At 37.2% G+C, this 22,995-nt stretch overlaps 1 protein-coding gene across 2 annotated transcripts; it reads right to left on the bottom strand.

Annotated features, from left to right (window-relative positions):
- Positions 1-4,129: 4,129 nt before the first annotated feature.
- Positions 4,130-22,130, bottom strand: ttc12 (tetratricopeptide repeat domain 12). 2 transcript variants are annotated; one of them, XM_051862301.1, is made up of 21 exons: positions 21,874-22,130; positions 21,465-21,655; positions 21,281-21,311; positions 20,993-21,070; positions 20,769-20,890; positions 20,591-20,650; positions 18,975-19,046; positions 18,795-18,855; positions 18,179-18,367; positions 16,004-16,073; positions 13,709-13,797; positions 13,154-13,322; positions 12,386-12,475; positions 11,623-11,686; positions 9,655-9,789; positions 9,313-9,405; positions 9,058-9,126; positions 8,495-8,596; positions 5,800-5,899; positions 5,470-5,695; positions 4,130-4,614 (listed from the first exon to the last, which is right to left on the bottom strand). In XM_051862301.1, the coding sequence occupies exons 1-21, from the start codon at positions 21,929-21,931 to the stop codon at positions 4,545-4,547; spliced, it is 2,139 nt and encodes a 712-aa protein (XP_051718261.1). In that variant the 5' UTR covers positions 21,932-22,130; the 3' UTR covers positions 4,130-4,544. The 2 variants fall into 2 exon arrangements, with proteins under 2 accessions (XP_051718261.1, XP_051718262.1); XM_051862302.1 differs by having other exon boundaries at positions 21,492-21,655.
- Between the last annotated feature and the right edge of the window lie 865 nt (positions 22,131-22,995).

Genomic DNA, 22,995 nt, shown 5'->3' with positions numbered 1-22,995 from the left:
CTGAATGAAAATGTAAATCATCTCTCTGACAATAGATGGCGCTTATGGAAGCATGCCCTGATTTTGCCAAGTTACACGCATTCCTGGGTCAACGTATTTTGTTAATCCTGGAACAACATTCCTGTCCAAAAATGTAATCATAACCATATCCTACCCCTAAACCTAACCCTACCCATAAGTTATCCCTATAATCAGAGGGAAATGATAGGTGAATAACACCTAACCCTGGTTGTAAGCCTAAGCTTGACATCAACTAAACTTGTCCTTCAAATCTGACTGTGTTGTTCCAGAATCAACAAAGATGTTGATCCAGGAACATGTTGCACTTGGTGAAATCAGGTTCTGCCTTATGGAACAGCAGAAATAGAGCGGATTCCCCGGTAACCACTGTGAACAAAGCATCGTTATGCTTACACTACTTTATGTAAGCAATAAGGTATGAAAGGCTGTGCTGTATTGTGAATAAGTCACAGATGAAGTGCGTTGTTAGGCACGACGCGAAGCGGACCCCTTCAGCCGTGACTTATTCACGATACAGCACTAGCCTCGAGTACCTTATTGCTTTTATAAAACGGTTACCACACAGTACAAATATTAAAGCTAGGGATGCACCGGTATCGGCCTGATACCAAGCTCATGTACTTATACTCGTACTCGTAAAAATACTCCCGATACCAAAGACCAATACCTCACGTGACGTAACTGAGTTTTTTTCTGCGCACAGAGATACCAGCGGCAGCAGCAGAAACAATGTCAGCCTCAGGGGTGTGGAAATACCTCAAAATTAATTATGACAGCCGACACATTGCGAACTGCATGCAAATCGCGCTGAATGACAGACAGAAGCGCTCTCTCTCGGCCGCGCGCGCTCTCTCTCTCCTTCTTGCGCGCGATCCCCGTTCTCTCAGACAGCGCGCGACCAGTTCTCCTTGCGCCTGAATGGTCAAATGCACAAATAGTTGTCAAAATGTCTATCGTGTGGAGTATCTCATGTAAATACAGTCGGTTATGGCTTAAGTGGACGCAAACAGGTGGGTGAAAACAGGATAGGCTATGTGTCAGTATACTACATACATGGATTCGGTTTTAAAGGGGGAGTAGCCTAATTAAATATTTGTCTGTCATTAATGTTAATAAAACAACAAAAGATGTTGAATGAATGTGTATATATATATATATATACACATATATATATATATATATATATATATATATATATATATATATATATATATATATATATATACATATATATATATATATATATATATATCATGAAATAAAATTTCTCATCTCATGGTCATATTGCCCACTACTAGTCCCATATTCCACCATGAGAAATCTGGTCACTAGGTTGTGTTTACATTGGTTCACAGTGTTATGTTATAAACATCTGTTCTGTAATATTTGTTTAGCACTTTTTAAAAGGCAGGTTAAAAAAGACTTGATTGTTTTAATTATTTTTTTATTATGACTTTAATAATTATGCCCTTTGAAGGTCATTGGACATTGTGAAATTTGTGCTTTAAGTTTGTGACAAGCACATAAAAATTATTACTTTTTTTCATTGGAGTAATAATAAAGAAGCTGTCTTACATTCATTAGTCTCACTGTGTTGTACTTGGAAAACTGCCACATTACCCAAAAAAAAAAAATAATAATTAATTAATAAATGTATAGGCATCGGTATCGGCGAGTACCAGAAAAAAAGTATCGGTACTCGTACTCACATTTACATTTAGTCATTTAGCAGATGCTTTTCTCCAAATCGACTTACTCTGTCCTTAAAAAATGGTATTGGTGCATCCCTAATTAAAGCCAAAAGTATGTATCAATGCAACTTTCATGAAGTAAACTTTTAATAAAAGCCTTCCTTCCACAGGAAAAAATAGTCCCTGACCGTGAACAGCAACAGAAGTTTCATTATTACGGCATTAGATGGCAGCAAAGACTGTCTTCGTGAGTTTGTCAGTCAGTAATGAAGACTTTTACATTGAAAAGACTGAATTGTTGTGAACATGGAACAAGACGCAAATGACAAATGCTTTGACTAGCGCTGTCAGTCACGGGAAAACCCCTTAACTGTTAAAAGGACAAGATAATACATTGGACATTTAAACAGATTTTTTATTATGAACATAGGACTGACCTGAAGGATAATGCTAAATCTGAATGCAGGTAATAAACTCACTCACTTGATCTCTTTCTCACAATACTCTTCTACATAGTAAGCTTAAATTCAGTTTACGTTGCTAAGAGTGGTTGCTAAGGGTGTTGTGTAGTGATACATAGAACCGTTGGGTGAAGCGGTCATAGCCGTGTCTTTTCGTGGATAAAACACAGCTATTGACCAATCAGAATTAAGGACAGGAACTAACCGTTTTATAATAGACATTACATGGAGGTAAGAAAATGTCATCGAACTTTTCTCAAGGGAGTCAGTTTCCTTCAGAATTTTTACACAAAACAAAGCCTATGCTGCATGTGGCGCCTGCATGAGACTGTTGCTAACTTTGCTTAATGTTGGACAAGTCACTTTTTCAAATGTGTATCACTAACCGCCAGGAATTGTACAAAAAACTGTATTTTTCAGGCTGGATCAAGCTAATGTGCATGCGCAGTCCTAAATGCATGTCTCTTGTGCCTCATTTCGGAGGCGCACATCTGACTGTTTCTATAGGAACCGGAGCTTTTAACGGCCGCTGCATTGATGCGATGACTTTACCAATCGGCGATTGGCTCTTATTTAGAAGGCGGGACTTATTCCGCCATATTGTGCATTGCACTTTCTCCCATTCAAAACAATACGAGAGACGCGTCTGGTGTTACTCTATAGTCTTTGGTTATATCAAAGAGCTTGTAGTTGTTTCAGTTCATTTTCAGATGAGTTTACACATTTCCTCAGGCAGAAATATTAAAGCATAGTCTAATCCACTCTTGGTCAATAATGTAAATATGTTTGCCAAGAACTACAGACAGGTAGAAATTTACCCCAGTCTGCTCCACTGTTCACTGGTTGAAAGGTTTATAAGTCCAAAGAAAAATGTCACTGAGGGGTTAGTTATGTCTTTAATATAAGAATGAATATATGGCTAAAAACTCATCTCTTCTCTGAGCACTTAACTGTATCCTGCTGACTCTTCAAATGTCTTACTCATTTGTAAGTTGCTTTCAATAAAAGTGTCTTCTAAATAAATAAATAGAAATGTAAAAATATGATATAACAGAATCCCATCCCACTTGGTAGCTGTGTGGAATGCCAAAATGTTTAATGTATTTACCATATCTTGTTCTGGCTAATCAAAAGAGCCTGGAAAGGGTCTTGCTAATCAAAGGCTAACTGAAAACAAAAAGAAAGGTAAAATGTTTGATTTCTTATCAGATTTGGTCATATAGGCACAGAACAGAGTTTCCATAAACAAAGCTGTTTCTGCCAATAGAATGGGGTCCAAGGTCACACTTTTAAGAGCCCTCCAAAATAAAACTGGGAACCGGGAATATGCTATTGTTAAAATACTATTGTAATTATTATTATTAAAATACTAAATATCATACTATTATATAAAAAAAGTGATTAGTAATTAGTGATAATTCTGCAAAAAACTATTTTGTCAGTGGTCAATTGACATCAAAGTTGACTAATCATCCAAAACTTGGGTGCTTACATTAAAGGGAACGAAAATTATGCCATCATTTACTCACACACATCTTTCCAAAATTGTATAAAGAAGATATTTTGAAGAATGCTGGTAGCTGAACAGTGTTGGGCCCAAAATACCAGAGACATTCTCAAAATATCTTCTTTTTTGTTCCACAGAAGAAAGAAAGTCACACAGATTTGATGACAGCATTTTTTGGTGAACTACCCCTTTAAGTTAAACAAAAGTTAGCATAACTACAAAAATTTGCTTACAGCACATTTAAGGATGCTCTGGGACAAACCTGAAGTGTTAATATTACATATTGCAGTCTGTTTCTGAAATCTTTTCCCAAACCCTGGATTACACTGTCAGCCTCACTTCTGCTAAACCCATTTGAATTGTAACAATTTTACTTTTTTCTCATTACATCATCAAATGCTTTCTAACGCTATCAAGTCTGCAAAGATGAGCAGGCTTTAACCATAATAATCTTCAAATGCAGTTTTTATTCTTTTTATTTAACACATGAAAGCTACCATTAATCCATTTATCAGCAAACAGGGAGAAAAATGTAATCAAGGCAACACACTTCCCAAGTAAGTCATTTGGGATGAAAGGAAATTGAAACGTTTCGAATATCGTCCCGGGGCAACATGTTCTCTACAACAGCAGATAACAGAGTCACATGTCAATGTGAATTCTCTCTAATTAAAATGAACACAGGAAACAGCTGCATAATCAAGATAGGCCTTAAGGCATGACAGTAATTTGTGGCCTCACTTAAGATGAGCATCTTAAGCTGTGAACCAAAGGACAGCATTCATCTGTATGTGTGTGTGTGTGTTTGCAAGCGTGTCCTGAGTTATGGGATCATTTATTGAGGAACCGAATGTGGATAGTGGCTCACGTGATCAATCTCACACAGGAATGAAGGATTTCTAAACCATGAAGCTCCCTGAGTTTCTCCATGTGCCTGAAAAAAAAATCAAAACAAAGATTTATCAAACCAACAGAATTAGGTTCTTTCTCATTTTGACCACACAATGTATTCTGAACAACCAAATATAAAACCAGAGCTAAGAATATGAAATGCAAACAAGCATGAAAACGTCAGCCAGTTTGCTCTGCATATAAAGCAGTTTCATCGGTTATGTGTAATATTTTTGGCAGTGTCTGTACCCTCCACTGTTTTCTGTCTAAAATGTCTTTTTTAGGCTGCACTCTGATCTCAAAGGTTTGAAATCTAACTGTAAAGACTCATGCTCGGAGGAGCGTTACCTCTGAGAAGTTGAAAGCTCATCAAAGTTGAATGCCATAAGATTCCTACTCCTCTTTGTTGGATTGTCCTTGTTAGATGCTGACTGGGAGAATAAGATGCCTCAAAAACACTTAACTAACAGAGCTACTTCTCTGAAGCCTGATCTTGTGAACCCTTCATAAATTAAAGATGAAGGGAAAAAACCTGATAGTTCTTTATGTCAATAAAAGCACAAAGGTGCAATCGGTAAATATTTAAAGAAACTCTCACATCTGTAAAAGTGCTCTTTAACAGCCATAAAATGAGACGAGAATATAAACTAATGTCAAATGCAACAAACAAACACATCAATTAGGATGCCTTGCTTATGCCCATAAACTGTAGACCTGACATTTTTTAATTCATTATGCATTCAGACAGTTCATCATCTTGTTGAGGTTAATTATGAGGAGGCATTATCTTTTCACCTTCATGTATCCCAGAGTATCACTGTGTATATAAGTACATTAGCATGAATGTTAATCAATATAATGCAGCTGACTGCAAAAGGCAAGTCAGAATTAATTATACCTGGGTTCTATTTTGCATAGCTTCCCAAGAGTGATGGCTGCGTTCTGCCGAACGGCTGCTCTTTTGGCGTCTCCGGCGCTGTGGCGTAGCAGCAACGGCACGCAGTCTGTGCCCAGGAGGCCACTGGCAGCTCCATCCACTTCTAAGCAATGGCCCATACACAAAGCTGCGTTCCCCACCACCAACTCGTCAATGCCGCCCAGGAGTTTTCTCAAAGTGTGCAGCCCTGAATGAATAAATGTGTGTAGCACACAAAGTCACCATAAGGCCACAGAGCTTAAAACATCTTATTGAATCCAATCCTCTGCCTCCCTGGCCCTCAGAACTCACGTTTGTCAAGCTTAACCAGCTCCTCACAAGCCCGTGGGATTGAGGCAGTACAGACTGTCAAGGCTTTAATGGAGTATCTGGAGCTCATCTCTCCTCCTACCTGACCGGACAGACACACAAGCAAAATTCAGTTAAATCTCTACAATTGCAATTGCAATACTCCGCTTTAAAAAGAAGAAGAAGAAGAAGAAAAACAATACAGCTGGTCACCAGAATACAAGAATGTGAAACGGAGGCAGCCAGCAAAGTTACATTCTTTATAAAGATAGATAGATAGATAGATAGACAGACAGACAGACAGACAGATAGATAGACAGATAGATAGATAGATAAATAGAGCAAGACAGAATGATAGACAGAACAACAGACAGATAGAATACATCAGTTAAACAAATCTCTGAATAAAACCCTTGTCTATTTACATTAAAAACATTGCAGTCCAGTAAAATATGTTTAATAGTCATTGTAGTTTGACATGGAAGGCATGATGGTGGTTCTTCACCTTTTAATAAATAACCATGTGCAAGTCTTGTATGACCTAAATGGCATCTAGTAAAAACAACTTGATCATACCTAGATTTGAAATTAGTAAAAAAACATTCTTCTTATATTAGGACTTATTTCGTGTAACTTATTTCCTTTGCATTTATCCTATTCCACCTGCCACACGTTATTAATATAGGAGTTTATTACTGGTCTGAGATAAGAGGGTGGAATTTGACACTCTGAAATATTCAAGTTGAGAGCATCCTTTGCAGTGATGTCTGCTTTCTTGTTACCAGATAAACCAATATGACCTGGAACCCAGCAAAAAAAGATACTGAAATTTTTCTTGTGTAAAAGATCTACTTTAGCTAATATATTTATAATTATGGGATGATCAGTCTTTACAGATTCCAGTGCCTGAAGGCAAGATTGAGCCTGTGAACATTAAGAAATTTAGTTCTTGTCCATTTTCTGTATTTTCCAAAGCCAATAGTAAAGCATGAGCTTTAGCTGTAAAGATAGACCTTTGTCCTGGGATTCTCATGCCATGACATCGAACTCAAATTTTTGCTGCTGCCGATACACAATTATCTGCTTTGGATCCATCTGTTAATACAGGTCAATGGAGAGGAAAATTGCATCTTAACTCCAAAAACGTCTGTCGATATTCATGATGATATGTTGTTGCCTTTTTCTGTTGATTGACAGACAGAACAACAGACAGAAACACAGACAGCCAGATAGATACGTAGATAGATAGATAGATAGATAGATACACAGAAACAGACATAGATAGAGCGAGACAGAATGATAGACAGATCGACAGAACTACACAGATAGATAGATAGATAGATAGAGATAGATAGATAGATCAATAGACAGACAGACAGATTAACAGACAGACAGATAGATACATAGGTAGATACATAGATAGATAGATAGATCAACAGACAGACAGATAGATTTTTCCTTTTTCTGTTGATTGACAGACAGAACAACAGACAGAAACACAGACAGCCAGATAGATACGTAGATAGATAGATAGATAGATAGATACGCAGAAACAGACATAGATAGAGCGAGACAGAATGATAGACAGAACGACAGAACTACACAGATAGATAGATAGATAGATAGATAGAGATAGATCAATAGACAGACAGACAGACATAGATAGATCAATAGACAGACAGATAGACAGACAGATAGACAGAAAGATAGACAGATAGATAGATAGATAGATAGATAGATGATAGATAGATCAATAGACAGACAGATAGATAGATAGATATAGATTTTTCCTTTTTCTGTTGATTGACAGACAGAACAACAGACAGAAACACAGACAGCCAGACAGATACGTAGATAGATAGATAGATAGATAGATACACAGAAACAGACATAGATAGAGCGAGACAGAATGATAGACAGATCGACAGAACTACACAGATAGATAGATAGATAGATAGAGATAGATCAATAGACAGACAGACAGACATAGATAGATCAATAGACAGACAGACAGATAGACAGACAGATAGACAGACAGACAGACAGACAGACAGACAGACAGACAGAAAGATAGACAGATAGATAGATAGATAGATAGATGATAGATAGATCAATAGACAGACAGATAGATAGATAGATATAGATTTTTCCTTTTTCTGTTGATTGACAGACAGAACAACAGACAGAAACACAGACAGCCAGACAGATACGTAGATAGCTAGATAGATATAGATACACAGAAACAGACATAGAGCGAGACAGAATGATAGACAGATCGACAGAACTACACAGATAGATAGATAGATAGATAGATAGAGATAGATATATCAATAGACAGACAGACAGACAGACAGACAGATAGATAGATAGATAGATAGATTCGATGTAAACAAAGGATGAACCAGGTTATAAATAAAATAAATAAATAAACTAATTATTTAAATTAAATTTGGGTAATTTTGGAAATTTAGCTTCTGGGCTGAGAGTCAGTAATAATTTATAATCCACTGATCCTCTGCTGGGCAAAGAAGATCTTTTCAGTAGAGATTTGTTTAAATTTAAATGTAAAATATTTAGATTGCCAATTTAATGCAAGGGGTATAATCTCTACCATCTCCAATATCTAATTATATCTCATTTAATTTGACTTTACTTCCTTACAGACACTATTTCGAACACTAAAAACCATAGTCTCTACCTTCAGAATCTTCAGCAACTTCTTCACTATTCCATTCCGCACAACTTCCTGAGTGGCATCAGAAGACATAGGGAGGAGAACACTCAGCAAACCTGCAGCTCTCTGAAGTCAAAGACAAAACAACATGTTTGATACCACAACTCCCATCATTAGGAAACATAGAACATTTCAAAAGGATTAGCAAAACCCAAGCAAACAACCTGGAACCCGATTTACATAGACAGAGAAAATAGTCCCCAAGCTAAGGCCTGTGGCTGCTTCGGTAATCACTTTGTAAATGCTTCAGTGCATGCGAAATTCTTCTCTTGGGGATGTTAGGCATCTAAGGACATCCATATATTTAAACTTCCATTTTTGATCTTGTAGAACCCATATGTGTAAATGTTTTGTAGGGATGCTCTAGAGAGGCGAATACGCAGGGTTCCACAACAACCCACATCCTGCAGAATGAACATTTTAATAATTAATATGCAGAAATCTACAGTTCAAACGTTCTGGCGGCTCCCATCATCAGGGGGTGGGTTAAAGCTCGCTTTGGCCTTGGTAAAACGAATTCAACTCACTGTGATGACGCCTCCAGAGGAATCGCTCAGCAGGTCCATGCACCTGCTGCTGGCCAGAACAGCGTGCTCCTGTGTGTCAAAAGACAGCCAAAAAAGCATTCTCTCCAATTTTCCTTTGCTGTTTCAGACATGATTGCAACATATGGAGAGGAAAGGCACTAGCAGAACATTCTGCCAATCCTTTGGCTACAAAAGTGCTTGATGTGTTGGATGAGGGCTGGCCCACAGCCCGGCATATTAAACTTCCTGCTTTACCTGGACAACTTGAGAGGGATTTGAGGCTAAGTTGATCATCAAACCCAGGAGGGGATAGAGGACACTTCTACATTCACAGGCGACGCACCACTCCTGCAACCAAAACAGAGCTTTATCTTGACAGTGCCGGAAATTAAATTCATGTCCTTTCACAGTTTTAGCGTCTGTGGGAAAAGGCTGTTTCACAGCTCATGCAACAAGATAGCAAAAGGAGCTTAGAAACAAACCCTTAGAATCAAAATTCACAGTGCAAGACATCATACATAATTCAGCAATGTTCAAGGACACAGAGTATTTGGGAGCTTGGTTGTGATGTAAAAGGGTTATCATCTCCAAGCTTACCATTGCTTGAAGAGCGCATTTCCAAAATTCTTCACGTCCTGCCAGCTTTTTATTGATGACATCATCCAGAGCCATGCTCCCAATCACAGAAATCACAGAAGCCAGGATCTTGTGGTCAGCTGTCATGATATTAGACTAATTTTTTGGAAAGAAAGAAAGAAAGAAAGAAAGAAAAGAAAAAATAATAATATTTGTATTCAGGAAAGATGCATTAAATAAATCAACACTGACAGTAAAGAAATGATTCTTGAGGGAAATCAGCATATTAAAATGATTTCTTAAAGGATTAGTTCACTTTCACATGAAAATTAGCCCCAGCTTTACTCACCCTCAAGCCATCCTAGGTGTATATGACTTTCTTCTTTCTGATGAACACAATTGGAGAAATATTAATAAATATCCTGACACATCCGAGCTTTATAATGGCAGTGAGCGGGACCAACGAGTATGAGCTGAAGAAAGTGTTTCCATCCACATCCATCCATCATAAATGTGTGCTCCACGTGGCTCCGGGGGTTAATAAAGGCCTTCTGAAGCGAAGCGATGCGTTTGTGTAAAAAAAAAAAAAATCCATATTTAACAAGTTATGAAGTAAAATATCTAGCTTCGGCCAGACCGCATTCCGTATTCAACGTACGAAAAAAACGGAACTGGCGTCACAACAGTTAAGCTTTTTCCGTAAGTTGAATAGGGAAGGCGTAGGATGTACCGTAAGCTTTTTGAACTGCGAGAGTTTTACACTTTTTTCGTAAGTTGAATACAGAATGCGGTCTGGCGGTAACTAGATATTTTACTTCGTAACTTTTTAAATATGGATTTTGTTTTACACAAACGCATTGCTTCACTTCAGAAGGCCTTATTATTAACCCCCCGGAGCCGTGTGGAGTACGTTTATGATGGATGGAAGCACTTTCTTCAGCTCATACTTGTTGGTATCGCTTACTGCCATTATAAAGCTCAGATGCTTTAGAATATTTATTAAAATATCTCCGATTATGTTCATCAGAAAGAAGAAAGTCATATACACTTAGGATGGCTTGAGGGTGAGTAAAGCTTGGGCTAATTTTCATTTGAAAGTGAACTAATCCTTTAAGGATCATGTGACATTGAAGACTGGAGTAATGGCTGCTGAAAATTCAGCTTTGCCATCACAGGAATAAATTACATTTTAAAATACATTAAAACAGAAAACTGTTATTTTAAAATGTGATAAATAATATTTCCCAATTTTACTGTTTTACTGTATTTTTTATCAAATAAATGCAGCCTTGGTGAGCAGGAGACTTTCAAAAATATTTTTAAAAATCTTACAGACTCCAATCTTTTGAACGGTATTGTAAATTAATTATCTAAAAGCTAATTATGTCATTAGTAGGACACAAATTTAATGATTATGAATTGTAATTATTAATACAGGTAAGAAAGAAGAAAGTTTTTCTGTGTAACAGGATAAGTACACCTTCTAACTTTATAATAAGACACAAGAAACAGCTCTCATCATACTAGTATTCATATGACAATTACTAATTCTAATCATATCAGTAAGTGGATGTCTACATGGATTGTAATCTTTGTTACACTGAAGTGCAGCAGCATATTTGCTTTTTCTGAAGATTTGGGTTCTTTTGCTGCCAGAAGACTGCAGTTTGGTAAAATAATATCTTGGTACGGCTTAAATCAAAACTAAATAGACTTCTTAGCATGTGGAGTCAACCTTCAGAAAGAGAGTTTTGGATAGCATAATATAGTCAGACAGAAGACATTTCAATGCTAAGATGTATTAAGGGTCTTTGATCAATAAGAAAAAGTTTCTTTAGTAATTATGTGTCTTCTAGTTATAATGGCAGCAATGTACAATCCTGTTCCAAAATGTCTGATAAATCAAACAATAAAGTATTAGAATGTGATATTATGATTTAGAATATTATAATTATTAAGAGGATGATTATATGTTTCATAATACATCACCAGCAGATGTTCAAGAGGAAGGGCAAAAACTGCTGTGAAATTCTCCCTTGACTGAATCTTAAATCTGAAAAAGATAAACAACAACAAAATTATTAAATAAAGAAATGAGCTACTTAACAAGAATAAAGCTCAACAGACTAAAATCCTCAGATAACCCTCTCGCTGTAATGCGCAAAGAGCCGTGGGGGCAAAAGATAAAAATGCGTTATAATGTGGTGGGCGCTGATCCAAGCAGATCTATGGTTTCAAATCTCATGTTGGTGACGGCCCACGTACAACACAAGGCAAGACCAATATGGCTAACCATCCTTATCTAGAAACAAGAGAGCAGCTTGAATTCACTGAACACTTTTCATTGACTATCCATCAAACTGTTACGCCATTCTCATTTCCTTTTGTGCATGAAGTGGCTGCTTAATTCCATCTCCTGGTCACCGGGAGCACCATTCTCTATCTGTAAGGTGGTGAATGACTAGAAACGGCAAAAAGCTGATCTCTCTCACAGAGATAAATGGAGGGATTTGTGAATGTGATGGATTGTTTTGTCTTAAATGTGTTCACTTCGCGTTCTCAAGGGACCTGGGCTGTTGAGCTGAATGAATTTGAATGTGTCTCGATTTAATACGTGCAAGCGACTATGATGTATGGGAATCTACTAGACTCTCAGGTGGGCTGTGCCCAAGATTTTGGAAAAAAAGGTCAGTTTCGCTGTCTCTCTCACGGGCATTCATATGGTAAGAGCAACTATATTGATTGTGCATACTTATTTTCTGCAGCCAAGTTCTTCAGAACTGTCAGCGCCGACGCGGAGCTCGTATCACGGCAAACACAGCTCATCAGGTTCTCTGCCATTCTACAGGAGACAGAACGAATTCATTATGGGCTCATTAAAAGGACTTTAATAAAACATGCTAAAAACAGTAGGACGCCTTCTGCATGCTAGCTAATTAGTTGAATCACAGATATCGTAGGAAAACCACACTTAAATCTATCTCCTGCTCTAGTTTGTAGAAAACGCAGAAGGTTAAGATGAAATTTACATCAAAGTGGAATTAAATAATTACTAGTAAATATTGTAAAAGCAATACATATATATTACCATGCACTTTTTGATATAATGAATTAATTATGCTGTTTAAATATTCAATTAAGCGACGCAAGCAATTATTCTAACAGTACATAAAAGGAAAAAACATTACTTTTACGAGATAAAAAATGTATCTGTATAAACATGGAGTGTCTTTAAAGTAGCGCCTAAATGCTGAGTAATTAATGATATGTGATTTATTACTTATTAATTATGTTCTGAGTATGTATTTTTATCTTTACCCCTGATCTAAAACGATCTTTACCATGACAGTATTTCTTAGCAGTGTGGCACGCCAATCCATTTTGTTTCACATAATTAGTCCCGTCTAAATGGCTCATTTAACCTCATATGTGTTATGTTGTAAGTAATTAATTCATGGCACATCATTTTGTAAACTGTGATGCAATGCATTCAATATGACACTGAAAATACTGTACGTACTGGCATAAATTAAGGTTGCCGATGAGCACGTCCCTTCCGTGCTGCGTTTGTGAGTACAAGCTGAGCAATTCCAGGCTTTCCTTCTGTATTTCACATATTGGTGATGCCAACAGCTGGACCATGTGTTGTCTGGTAACAGGACACTCCATCAACAGCTGTTGGTTCTGCTCTGGAAGGAACACAATTATGATAAGGGTTTAATAAAGACAAACGCAAATGTAAGTGACCAGTTAATGAGATTACACCTGAAGGGCACAAAGCACTTAGTAAAGAGACTTTTAATGTGGGAGGCAATAACCATTTCACTGCTAGCAGGCAAGAACAGGATAAATTGATATTGACTTGAATTAAGACAATTTCACAAATCCTCATTCTGTGGGGAGTAGAACCAGAACAAATGTTGTCGATACATTTTAAGTTTTCCAGAGAAAGAGTTTAAAAGGATAAACAAGAAATGTGCAAATGGGATTGCTATTTTTTCCTCAGCAATAGCGTCTTTCATTTTCAAGGTCTTTGAACAAGATTCATATGCTCACGTGATGCATTTCATCTTACCGTTTCCAGTGCAAACTGTCCTCCATAGTTTGACCACGGACATGCATAGATCCACTGTATACGGATCTTCTGAATTCTGTGAAAGACAGCTAAATACAGAAAGGGAAAAACTATAATACAGTAAACACACTTCAGTCATGCACTGTAGACCAAATGGAGTTAAAGGGATAGTTCACCCAAAAACATTTTTTGCTTTGCATTCATTTTGAATGGATGTCCTCTTCCACTGCAAATGCATGAAAAAGAACGACATTCTTCAAAAATTGCGTTCCATGTAAGAAATAGTCGTACGGGTCATTGTTGTTATTGTTAACTAAAACTGAAAATATTAAAAATAGTTTTTGTTAATTGAAATAAAGCATAAATATTAGATGAAAAACTTACACTTACAAAACTTAAATGAAAAGTAGAAATGTTGCTTTGTCAGCTAACTAAAATAAACTAAATTTAAGTTAAAGTGCTAAAACTCAAATTAAAAATTAAAGCTAAATAGAAATATTAAAAACCTTATAAAAATGGCAAAAGCACATAACAAATTTACTAAAACTGAAATGAAATGAAAACTGAAAATATTTAAAACATTAATCATTTAAAATATTAATAAGTACTTTAATAGTATATAAAGGGTACAGGTTTGGAACGACCAGTTGTCATGTTCATGTTTAGTCAGTGTCACCTTCATGGACTTTTAGGGGCTGTTTACATGACACCGTTTTCAACTAAAAATGTAAAACTTTGCTATTCATTTACATGACAATGGCGTTTTGGGTGCCTGAAAACGCAAACTTTTGAAAACAGGTTTCAAAGTGCAGGTTTTTGAAAACGGTCTACGTGTAAACAACAAAAACGCAAATCTGTGAAAACGATGACATCGTGCGCAACATGTTCAGTTTATAGTGTTTCATCGCCATCTAATGGCCTGACAGTAAAATACAGCATTTTTTTTTTTGTCGTTTTCGCTGATCCGTGTAAATAGGATCGTTTTGACAATGGTGTCCTCTGTACGCGGAAAACTGAAAAGGAAAACTTCTCCGTTTTAAGCATATCGTTGTCATGTAAACGTACCTTTAGTTTGTTTGTCTTCAGTCACGTTTCCTTTGTTATATTTTCCCGCCACTCATCAGTCACATGGACACTAATCCTCCACCATAGCTGCTCATCATTTACTTTGTTATCTCTGTGTATTTAATTCCCGTTTTCAGTCTTCAGTTGTCGTCGATGTTTGTGTTTTGCTGCACACTTTTATGCCTGTCTAACTTTTGTTTAAATAAACCAAGTTGAGATTTAGATCCTGTCTTCAGTCCTTCATCCTCATCTTGAAGAAAGTTGCTTTTAAAAGTACAATATTGCGTTACTCACTAAAAGCTAACTAACTGCGTTACTTAGGTTTTTTTTTTTTTACTTTAAATTATTAGTTCAGCCTTCATTTCACTGTTTTTATTCATTTTGTGGAATACAGAATCTGTTTTTGTGGAAGCGAGATTAATAAATACCTTTTCACATTTAGTCTAGAACTACAATAACCATCATACAATAACCATGTTCACACAACACCTCTGCTCCTCACTTCCGATTTCTCTTAACATGGGGACAGGAGAGGTGTTAGTAAATAAAACAAAGTAACTTGCGTTGCTTATATGAAAATGTAACCCAGATATTTTGTTGTAAATTTAAAAGTAATTTTTACTTTTCTTGTTACTTGAAAAAGTAATCTGATTACATTACTCAAGTTACTTGTAATGCGTTACCCCCAACACTGGGAACGACGTGACACTGATGAAATAATGGAAGAATTTTCATGTTTGGCTGAACTATCCCTTTAAACAACCATGTTTTATAGACTAGAGACCACATGTGTGCAAACTGTATGAAACAAACACACCAAATCTCGCAAACAAACCAATCAATCATTGTCAAACATAGATAAACCCTTTCAATTTCATTCTGCTGTGGAAAAGTAAATTCCAACACAAGACATGATTACACAGCAGAGCCAGATTACACATCTGTGGTTTAAATGTATTCAAATTAGTCAATTAATTTTAATAGCACATTTGGTTGGAACAAGACAACCGATAAGGGGTGAAAAAGCTGCTTGATAAATGATGAAGAAGCAATCAATCATACACACTGGATTATGCACACTTTATAATACTACAGTAACTACTATGCACAAAGCTTCAAATTCAATTAATTTAAAAATACAACTTCTAGAGACCCTTACACAGCCATTTTCAAATGTTGAAAGTACATTCTGACCACAAACTGTCAGGTTCACTTCTTTAGTAACCTTACCTTCTTACAATGTTATTGCCATTAATGATACTGAAGCCATTGTTTAATCTGAATAATGTCTGCCCAGTACCTGTGAGGGACACCAGATAAGGTCAGTGTTAGTAGGTGTGTAGTGAGAGCCATATATCAACACTAAATCACAGTAGCCAGCCTCAGACACACAATACGCTTCGTTCAAGGGCAAAAGAGCGTACAAGGAGAATAAACAAAAGCTCATCAAGAATAAGAGAGCACTGCCTTATCTACACAAAAGCAGTGTTCGTTCTGAGGAAATACTAGAAATGAGTTCACAAAGAGGCATTCAGGTATCCCACCTGTACAAAACATTGGCACAAAGCTTTCAGTTTTGGAGAGCTTTCAAGATTATGCTTCACAATGCACAGGCCCATATTTTACTTTGCAGAATACTTCTGACACTTTAAATAGCTTTAAAGAGAGGATTTCTGTTGGAAAGGACTGCAGAATATAAAGAAGGAAGCCAAATTCAAAGTTAAAAGTTCGATTTAGCATGTAGTTTTTATAATGTTACCTTGATAAGGTAACTTAATTTGAAGTATAACACAAACATTAACACTGATTATCTCTTCATCACGGCACCTGTTAGTGGGTGGGATATATTAGGCAGCAAGTGAACATTTTGTCCTCAAAGTTGATGTGTTAGAAGCAGGAAAAATGGGCAAGCATAAGGATTTGAGCGAGTTTGACAAGGGACAAATTGTGATGGTTAGATGACTGTGTCAGAGCATCTCCAAAACTGCAGCTCTTGTAGGGTGTTCCCCGTCTGCAGTGGTCAGTATCTATCAAAAGTGGTCCAATGAAGGAACAGTGGTGAATCGGCGACAGGGTCATGGGCGGCCAAGGCTCATTGATGCACGTGGGGAGCGAAGGCTGGCCCGTGTGGTCTGATCCAACAGACAAGCTACTGTAGCTCAGATTGCTCAAGAAGTTAATGCTGGTTCTGATAGAAAGGTGTCAGAATACACAGAGCATTGCAGTTTGTTGTGTATGGGGCTGCATAGCCGCAGACCCGTCAGGGTGCCCATGCTGACCCCTGTCCACCGCCGAAAGCACCAACAGTGGGCACGTGAGCATCAGAACTGGACCATGGAGCAATGGAAGAAGATGGCCTGGTCTGATGAATCACGTTTTCTTTTACATCACGTGGATGGCCAGGTGTGTATGCGTCGCTTACCTGGGGAACACATGGCACCAGGATGAAGTATGGGAAGAAGGCAAGCCGGCGGAGGCAGTGTGATGCTTTGGGCAATGTTCTGCTGGGAAAACTTGGGTCCTGCCATCCATGTGGATGTTACTTTGACATGTACCGCCCACCTAAGCATTGTTGCAGACCATGTACACCCTTTCATTGAAACGGTATTCCCTGGTGGCTGTGGCCTCTTTCAGCAGGATAATGCATCCTGCCACAAAGCAAAAATGGTTGAGGAATGGTTTGAGGAACACAACAACGAGTTTGAGGTGTTGACTTGGCCTCCAAATTCCCCAGATCTCAATCCAATCGAGCATCTGTGGGATGTGCTAAACAAACAAGTCAGATCCATGGAGGCCCCACCTCGCAACTTACAGGACTTAAAGGATCTGCTGCTAACATCTTGGTGTTAGCACACCTTCAGGGGTCTAGTGGAGTCCATGCCTCAACGGGTCAGGGCTGTTTTGGCAGCAAAAGGGGGACCAATACAATATTAGGAAGGTGGTCATAACGTCATGCCTGTATATTGACTCAAGATCAGAACCGAGCAGACAAAAACTGAAAGGTAATGCACGCGTTCACTAACAATATCTAAAAGGCATGCGCCTGTGTTTGCGATAGGACTGTGTCTGTCCTCTGTGGCTGATCATGAGGATTAGTTTCCTCATCATGAACTGCAAATGAACCGCAGAGCAGAATCAATGAGCCCTCTGCAAAAAATTCCTCACTACTATCCTCTCTGTATCGATCTGAAGTGCAAGAAATACTGCTCTGGGTGCTGGAACAACACTGGGTAAACCGAAGGCATATTTCACACAAATCTGAGGTTCAACACTGCCGTAAACATTTGTTCATCCTACCAAAAAAACTTCTGGAGTTCAGTGACAATTAAATAATAAACAAGAAACAACAGCAGCAGCATCAAAAAAAACAAAACAAAGGACTCTGAATTAATCATGTGAACTTACAGTCTTTAATAGCCTGTGAGAGCAGCTCCAATCCACCACAGTAGTAAAGATTGATCTCATTGGGTCTGTCGAGCTTCTTCAGCAGCTCTAGTACTGCCGTGGCCTGTTCTGTTCCCGCTTGTAGCTCTTCCCAAGCTTCCTTTTCCTGGAGAGCCACCTTCTCTCCCAAATCCACTTGTCTCAGATAAGCTATTGCAATATAAATGTAATGTGACTGCTCCATGAACATACTTCTTTTTTTTGCAAATTCATGTGGAAATACTCTATTAAAATGCATAGAATGGAAATCCATAATGTCATTATTCCTCTCCAAAAGTTCAAAATGAATGTAAATGAGCAACTAATGGTCTAAAAACTGCTGCTGTAAGCATGTAAGGCTTTCTACAAGAAAATGTTCTGGGGGAGAGCATGAGAGAGACTCATGTAAAAACTATAAGTGAACTCAGTTTATTCTGGTACTGCTGAGAGATGCTTGAAAGTACATATTTAAACAGATACAAAAAGCTAACTAATAACAATGCTAGTCCTACTCTGCTGCCAAAGCATGGATCTAAAGTCTAAAATATTGACATTGTCTTCCCTTGCCTCAGATCTTCACAGCATTTTTGGATCATACCTTTGACCATGGTTTCCCGCTGTGGCTCTATCTCCAAAATCTTTCGATAGCAAATCCTAGACTGAAAGTGAAGCAAAAACAGCAGGATAAAAGGAGAGGTGTCAAATAAGGTGAAGAATATAAGTGTAATCCAGCTTTAGACTTGAAAGGACAGAAGGACTTCTGTTGAGCGATACTTACCTGTGGGAAATCCTTGAGTGCTAGGTGAGATTTTCCCATGTGTATATACGCTTTAATACACTTCTCATTGCACTGTGAATGAAAGGTTTATATATTCATTAGCCACTTAAAAAAAAAACAGAAGATGCAGTAAGGTGATATTTTCTGTCCCATATTATTATTTTATCAAAAAATAAATAAAAATAAATACAATTCAGAATTGTTTCCGTCACTAAATAAAAAAATAAAAAAGGTAATTGCGACTTTTTATCTCACAATTCTGACTTTGTAACATGCATTTTATAACATAAGTTATAAAGTCAGAATTGTGGGCTATAAAGTCCACAATATAAATTGTGTGATAAAAACTCACAATTGCGACTTTATATCTCACAATTCTGACTTTATATCTCGCAATTCTGACTTCATTACATGCAATTCTGACTTTATATCATGCAATTTTGACTTTACATCACGCAATTCTGACTTTATATCATGCAATTTTGACTTTATATCTCGCAATTCTGACTTTATATCTCGCAATTCTGACTTCATAACATGCAATTCTGACTTTACATCACGCAATTCTGACTTTATATCTCGCAATTCTGACTTTATATCATGCAATTTTGACTTTATATCTCGCAATTCTGACTTTATATCTCGCAATTCTGACTTCATAACATGCAATTCTGACTTTATATCTCGCAATTCTGACTTTATATAACGCTATTCTGACTTCATAACATGTTTTTTTTTCTTTAATTCTCGCAATTCTGACTTTATAACTTGCAATTGCGAGGTCAAATCTCACAATTCTGAGAAAAAAAAACAATTACCTTTTTAATTTTTTTTATTTAGTGGCGGAAACAAGCTTCCATAGAATACACTGTTCTATAATGAACATGTTTTTAATTTCTCAATTAAAACTCATTTTGATGTTTTAGGGGGCATAAAAATTCATCCTATTTAAAGGGATGAAATATGTGAAAAGAAAACCTTATTAAGTAGCTTAATCTTTTATTGTTATTTCTTAGAAAAAAAGAAAAGAAAAAAAAGAAATGATATCATAGAGAGAGCCCCTCTAGATCTTCATTACTGTGAAAAGGTGTGACTCTCTGAAAAACACAAGAATTTTGAATAAATTTTATTTTTAAATAATTTTTAAGTAATTATATGATTAAGATGTGCACACACACTTTTGCTGAAAATGGCATAAAAAAAAAATAAAAATAAAAATAAAAAAAACCACTATGACACATGAGTGATTTAGCTAGGGCATTTAAAAGATTTCCTTTTCTTTGTCCTAGACACTTATTTGTCACTTACCCCATACTTAATATGTTGGATTTTCCTTTATTAAAAGGATACAAATATTAGAGAATTAAAAGAATATATAAATAAAACTAGCTAGCTCTTATCTTTCTAAAACTTTTCCTGAAGCAAAGACTATTCAGCACAGCTCAGAAGGAACTTCAACCCAATTTTCCAATGCTGAGCAACTATCCAGTTCAATAGAAGCTGCTCTATGAAGCCTGCTGTTCTCACCAGACAAGGTAGGAAGCGAAACTCTGCTTCGGCTGACACTGAAAAATGAGGGGTCACTTCTCTGACCTCTTTCCCACTGATTTACTCACCCTCAGAGCCCACTCACAGTCATTTATGGCCTCCTTATATCTCTTCAACTTGATAAAGGCCTACATAATACATGAATGTATGAGACAATAAAATCACAAGAGGAGAAGTCTCACAGGAATATCAGTTATGATACTGCTCATCTTATTATTGTAGAAGAACTCTGAAATGTAGAAGTACCTGAGCTCTGTTTGTGTAGAGAGCCTGCATGTCACGCAGCTGCTCCAAGCCTTCAGTATAAAACCTGACAGCCGTTTCGTAGTCACCTTGAGTGAAAGCCTCATTCCCCTGCTCCCTTAACGCTGCAGGTCAAACGAGGACAAAGGAAATCTAGACGCTGCAAACTGACAATGCAAAACTGCCCAAAAAATGTCCATTTCGCTCTCAGGCTTCAGTGTACACACCGTTGGCTTTTTCCTCTTTCATCTTTCTTCTCTGACTTCTTTCTTCGGCATCTTTTTCTAATGTCCTGAAGAAATTCTCTGACGAATCGAAGGGTACCGTTGCAAGATTTATAATAAAAAGACAAGAAGTGAAGAAGAAGGCGAGCAAGTTTGTATTGATTTATGAATCATTTAAAAGACGTCAAGGGCAGACATTCAAGTTTTATACCTGAAACCAAATTATTCAATACAGAGACAGAGAAGTCTTGTCAACTGCTGAACCCAGAATAAGAGACTACACAAACCTACCTGGATTTTGACTTGATTCATACTGAATGTTCTGAAAAGAAGGGGAAAAAAGCAGTGTAACTGTATAACAAATAATATAAAGCACGTAATAGTCACTTAATCTCTTTGAAATATTATTGATAATCATAAACACTATGTATTTAAAATGCAATAAAGTGTTTTTATTCACATTATATTGTATTACATTTTTAATAGACTGCAAATACTGTACCAGGGGCCCATTTTCAAATGAAGGATTTTTGTTTATAACCGTCTTATTGATTTTGGTTTTACATGGTTCCACCTGCTCCAAGGATGAGATGAATTGATCTGCCTTCGCAAGTGCTTTCTCCTGGCGCGACACGTCGCTGGAATTGAACTCTTTTACCAACTCATCTGCACTCAGGTATCAACAAAAAATAAAAATAATAATAAAAAAAACCCAACTCCAATTACATTTACTTAATGTTTCAAGAAAATATGTGCGTCAAGTTATTTCTAATTCCACATTACTGAGAGTCCAATGACTTGACGCGACGTTGTATAAATACGTCCCTTATAACGGAAGCGAACCAATATCAGTGAAAATGGGGTTGTAAACAAACAACACTTACTTATCTGGTCAGCATTCCTCAAAAACCTGTCGAGGTCGTCGCTATCTTGCAAAGTCATGTTTGAAAACGAGTTCAAAAAACAAAAGGAATTTAGTGAAGAGAAGTGAGGCAGGTTTGTTTACGGAAGTGTATCCGTAACCATAGCAAAAGCAGCCATTGTGCAAGACGTCACTTTCCCGCCGGAACGCGCTCCCTCAGCTGGACTGAGTGGCAAAAGAACCTGCTGCATGACTGGATTTAATAGGGGAAACTGCGAAAACGCGAGTAAAACAATCGATTACACTAAAGGCTGGGCACGAAAGTGTTCCTTATAACATGTCAAAGAAACCTAATCCATGGATATTGACATGCAGCCGGGAATCGTGTTTCCTGACATTTATATGTGCCTGATTTCGACGCCGGGGAAATACATAAAGCAAATCGGCCTGTGAACACTTTATATAAATACAATATAGGTAGGTCTAAATCGGAGTGATCACTTATGTCAATGTTATATATATCGTCATATCGTCCAGCCCTAAAACTTGTATAGTTTTTGTCAGTGTTTATTTAAAGCACCCAATTATGCAGAATATAAGATGGTAAATAATTAATTGATGAGTTGTCAACACAATATATAACAATACAATATATTGTATAGGTTATGATTTTACCCCAAAATCCAACATTTTGACACAAAATGATAACTGCAAAACATGTTTCTTTGCCTGGAGTCCAGCTGTTTCTGTGAATTGCAATGACCTATTTGCTTCTTTTTTCTGTAGCTTTCAGCAGTCTGTAAAAATATACCTCAGATTTTGTGTCAAAGCCATTTGTACAGTCACTCGCAAAGCACTTTTCCGTTTCAGATGTGTTTTTCGCGGCATTCACGCTGAAAACCAATGCTGCCACTCAGTATTTTGCCACTCAGTGGGCGTGACCGCAGTAATAACGGCCGACGGGGACGTCACGTGCATACCAGCAAATAGGTCGCAGCAATTCACAGAAACAGCTGGACTCCAGGCAAAGAAGCATGTTTTGCAGTTATCATTTTGTGTCAAAATGTTGGATTTGGGGGTAAAATCATACCTTTTATATTGTATTGTTATATATTGTGTTGACAACTCATCAATTAAATATTTA

The sequence above is a fragment of the Ctenopharyngodon idella genome, chromosome 15 (genome assembly GCF_019924925.1).
Source record: "Ctenopharyngodon idella isolate HZGC_01 chromosome 15, HZGC01, whole genome shotgun sequence".
Lineage (NCBI taxonomy): Eukaryota > Metazoa > Chordata > Actinopteri > Cypriniformes > Xenocyprididae > Ctenopharyngodon > Ctenopharyngodon idella.
The sequence above is the reverse complement of the archived record's forward strand: the minus strand, read 5'-3'. Positions and strand labels throughout refer to the sequence as shown.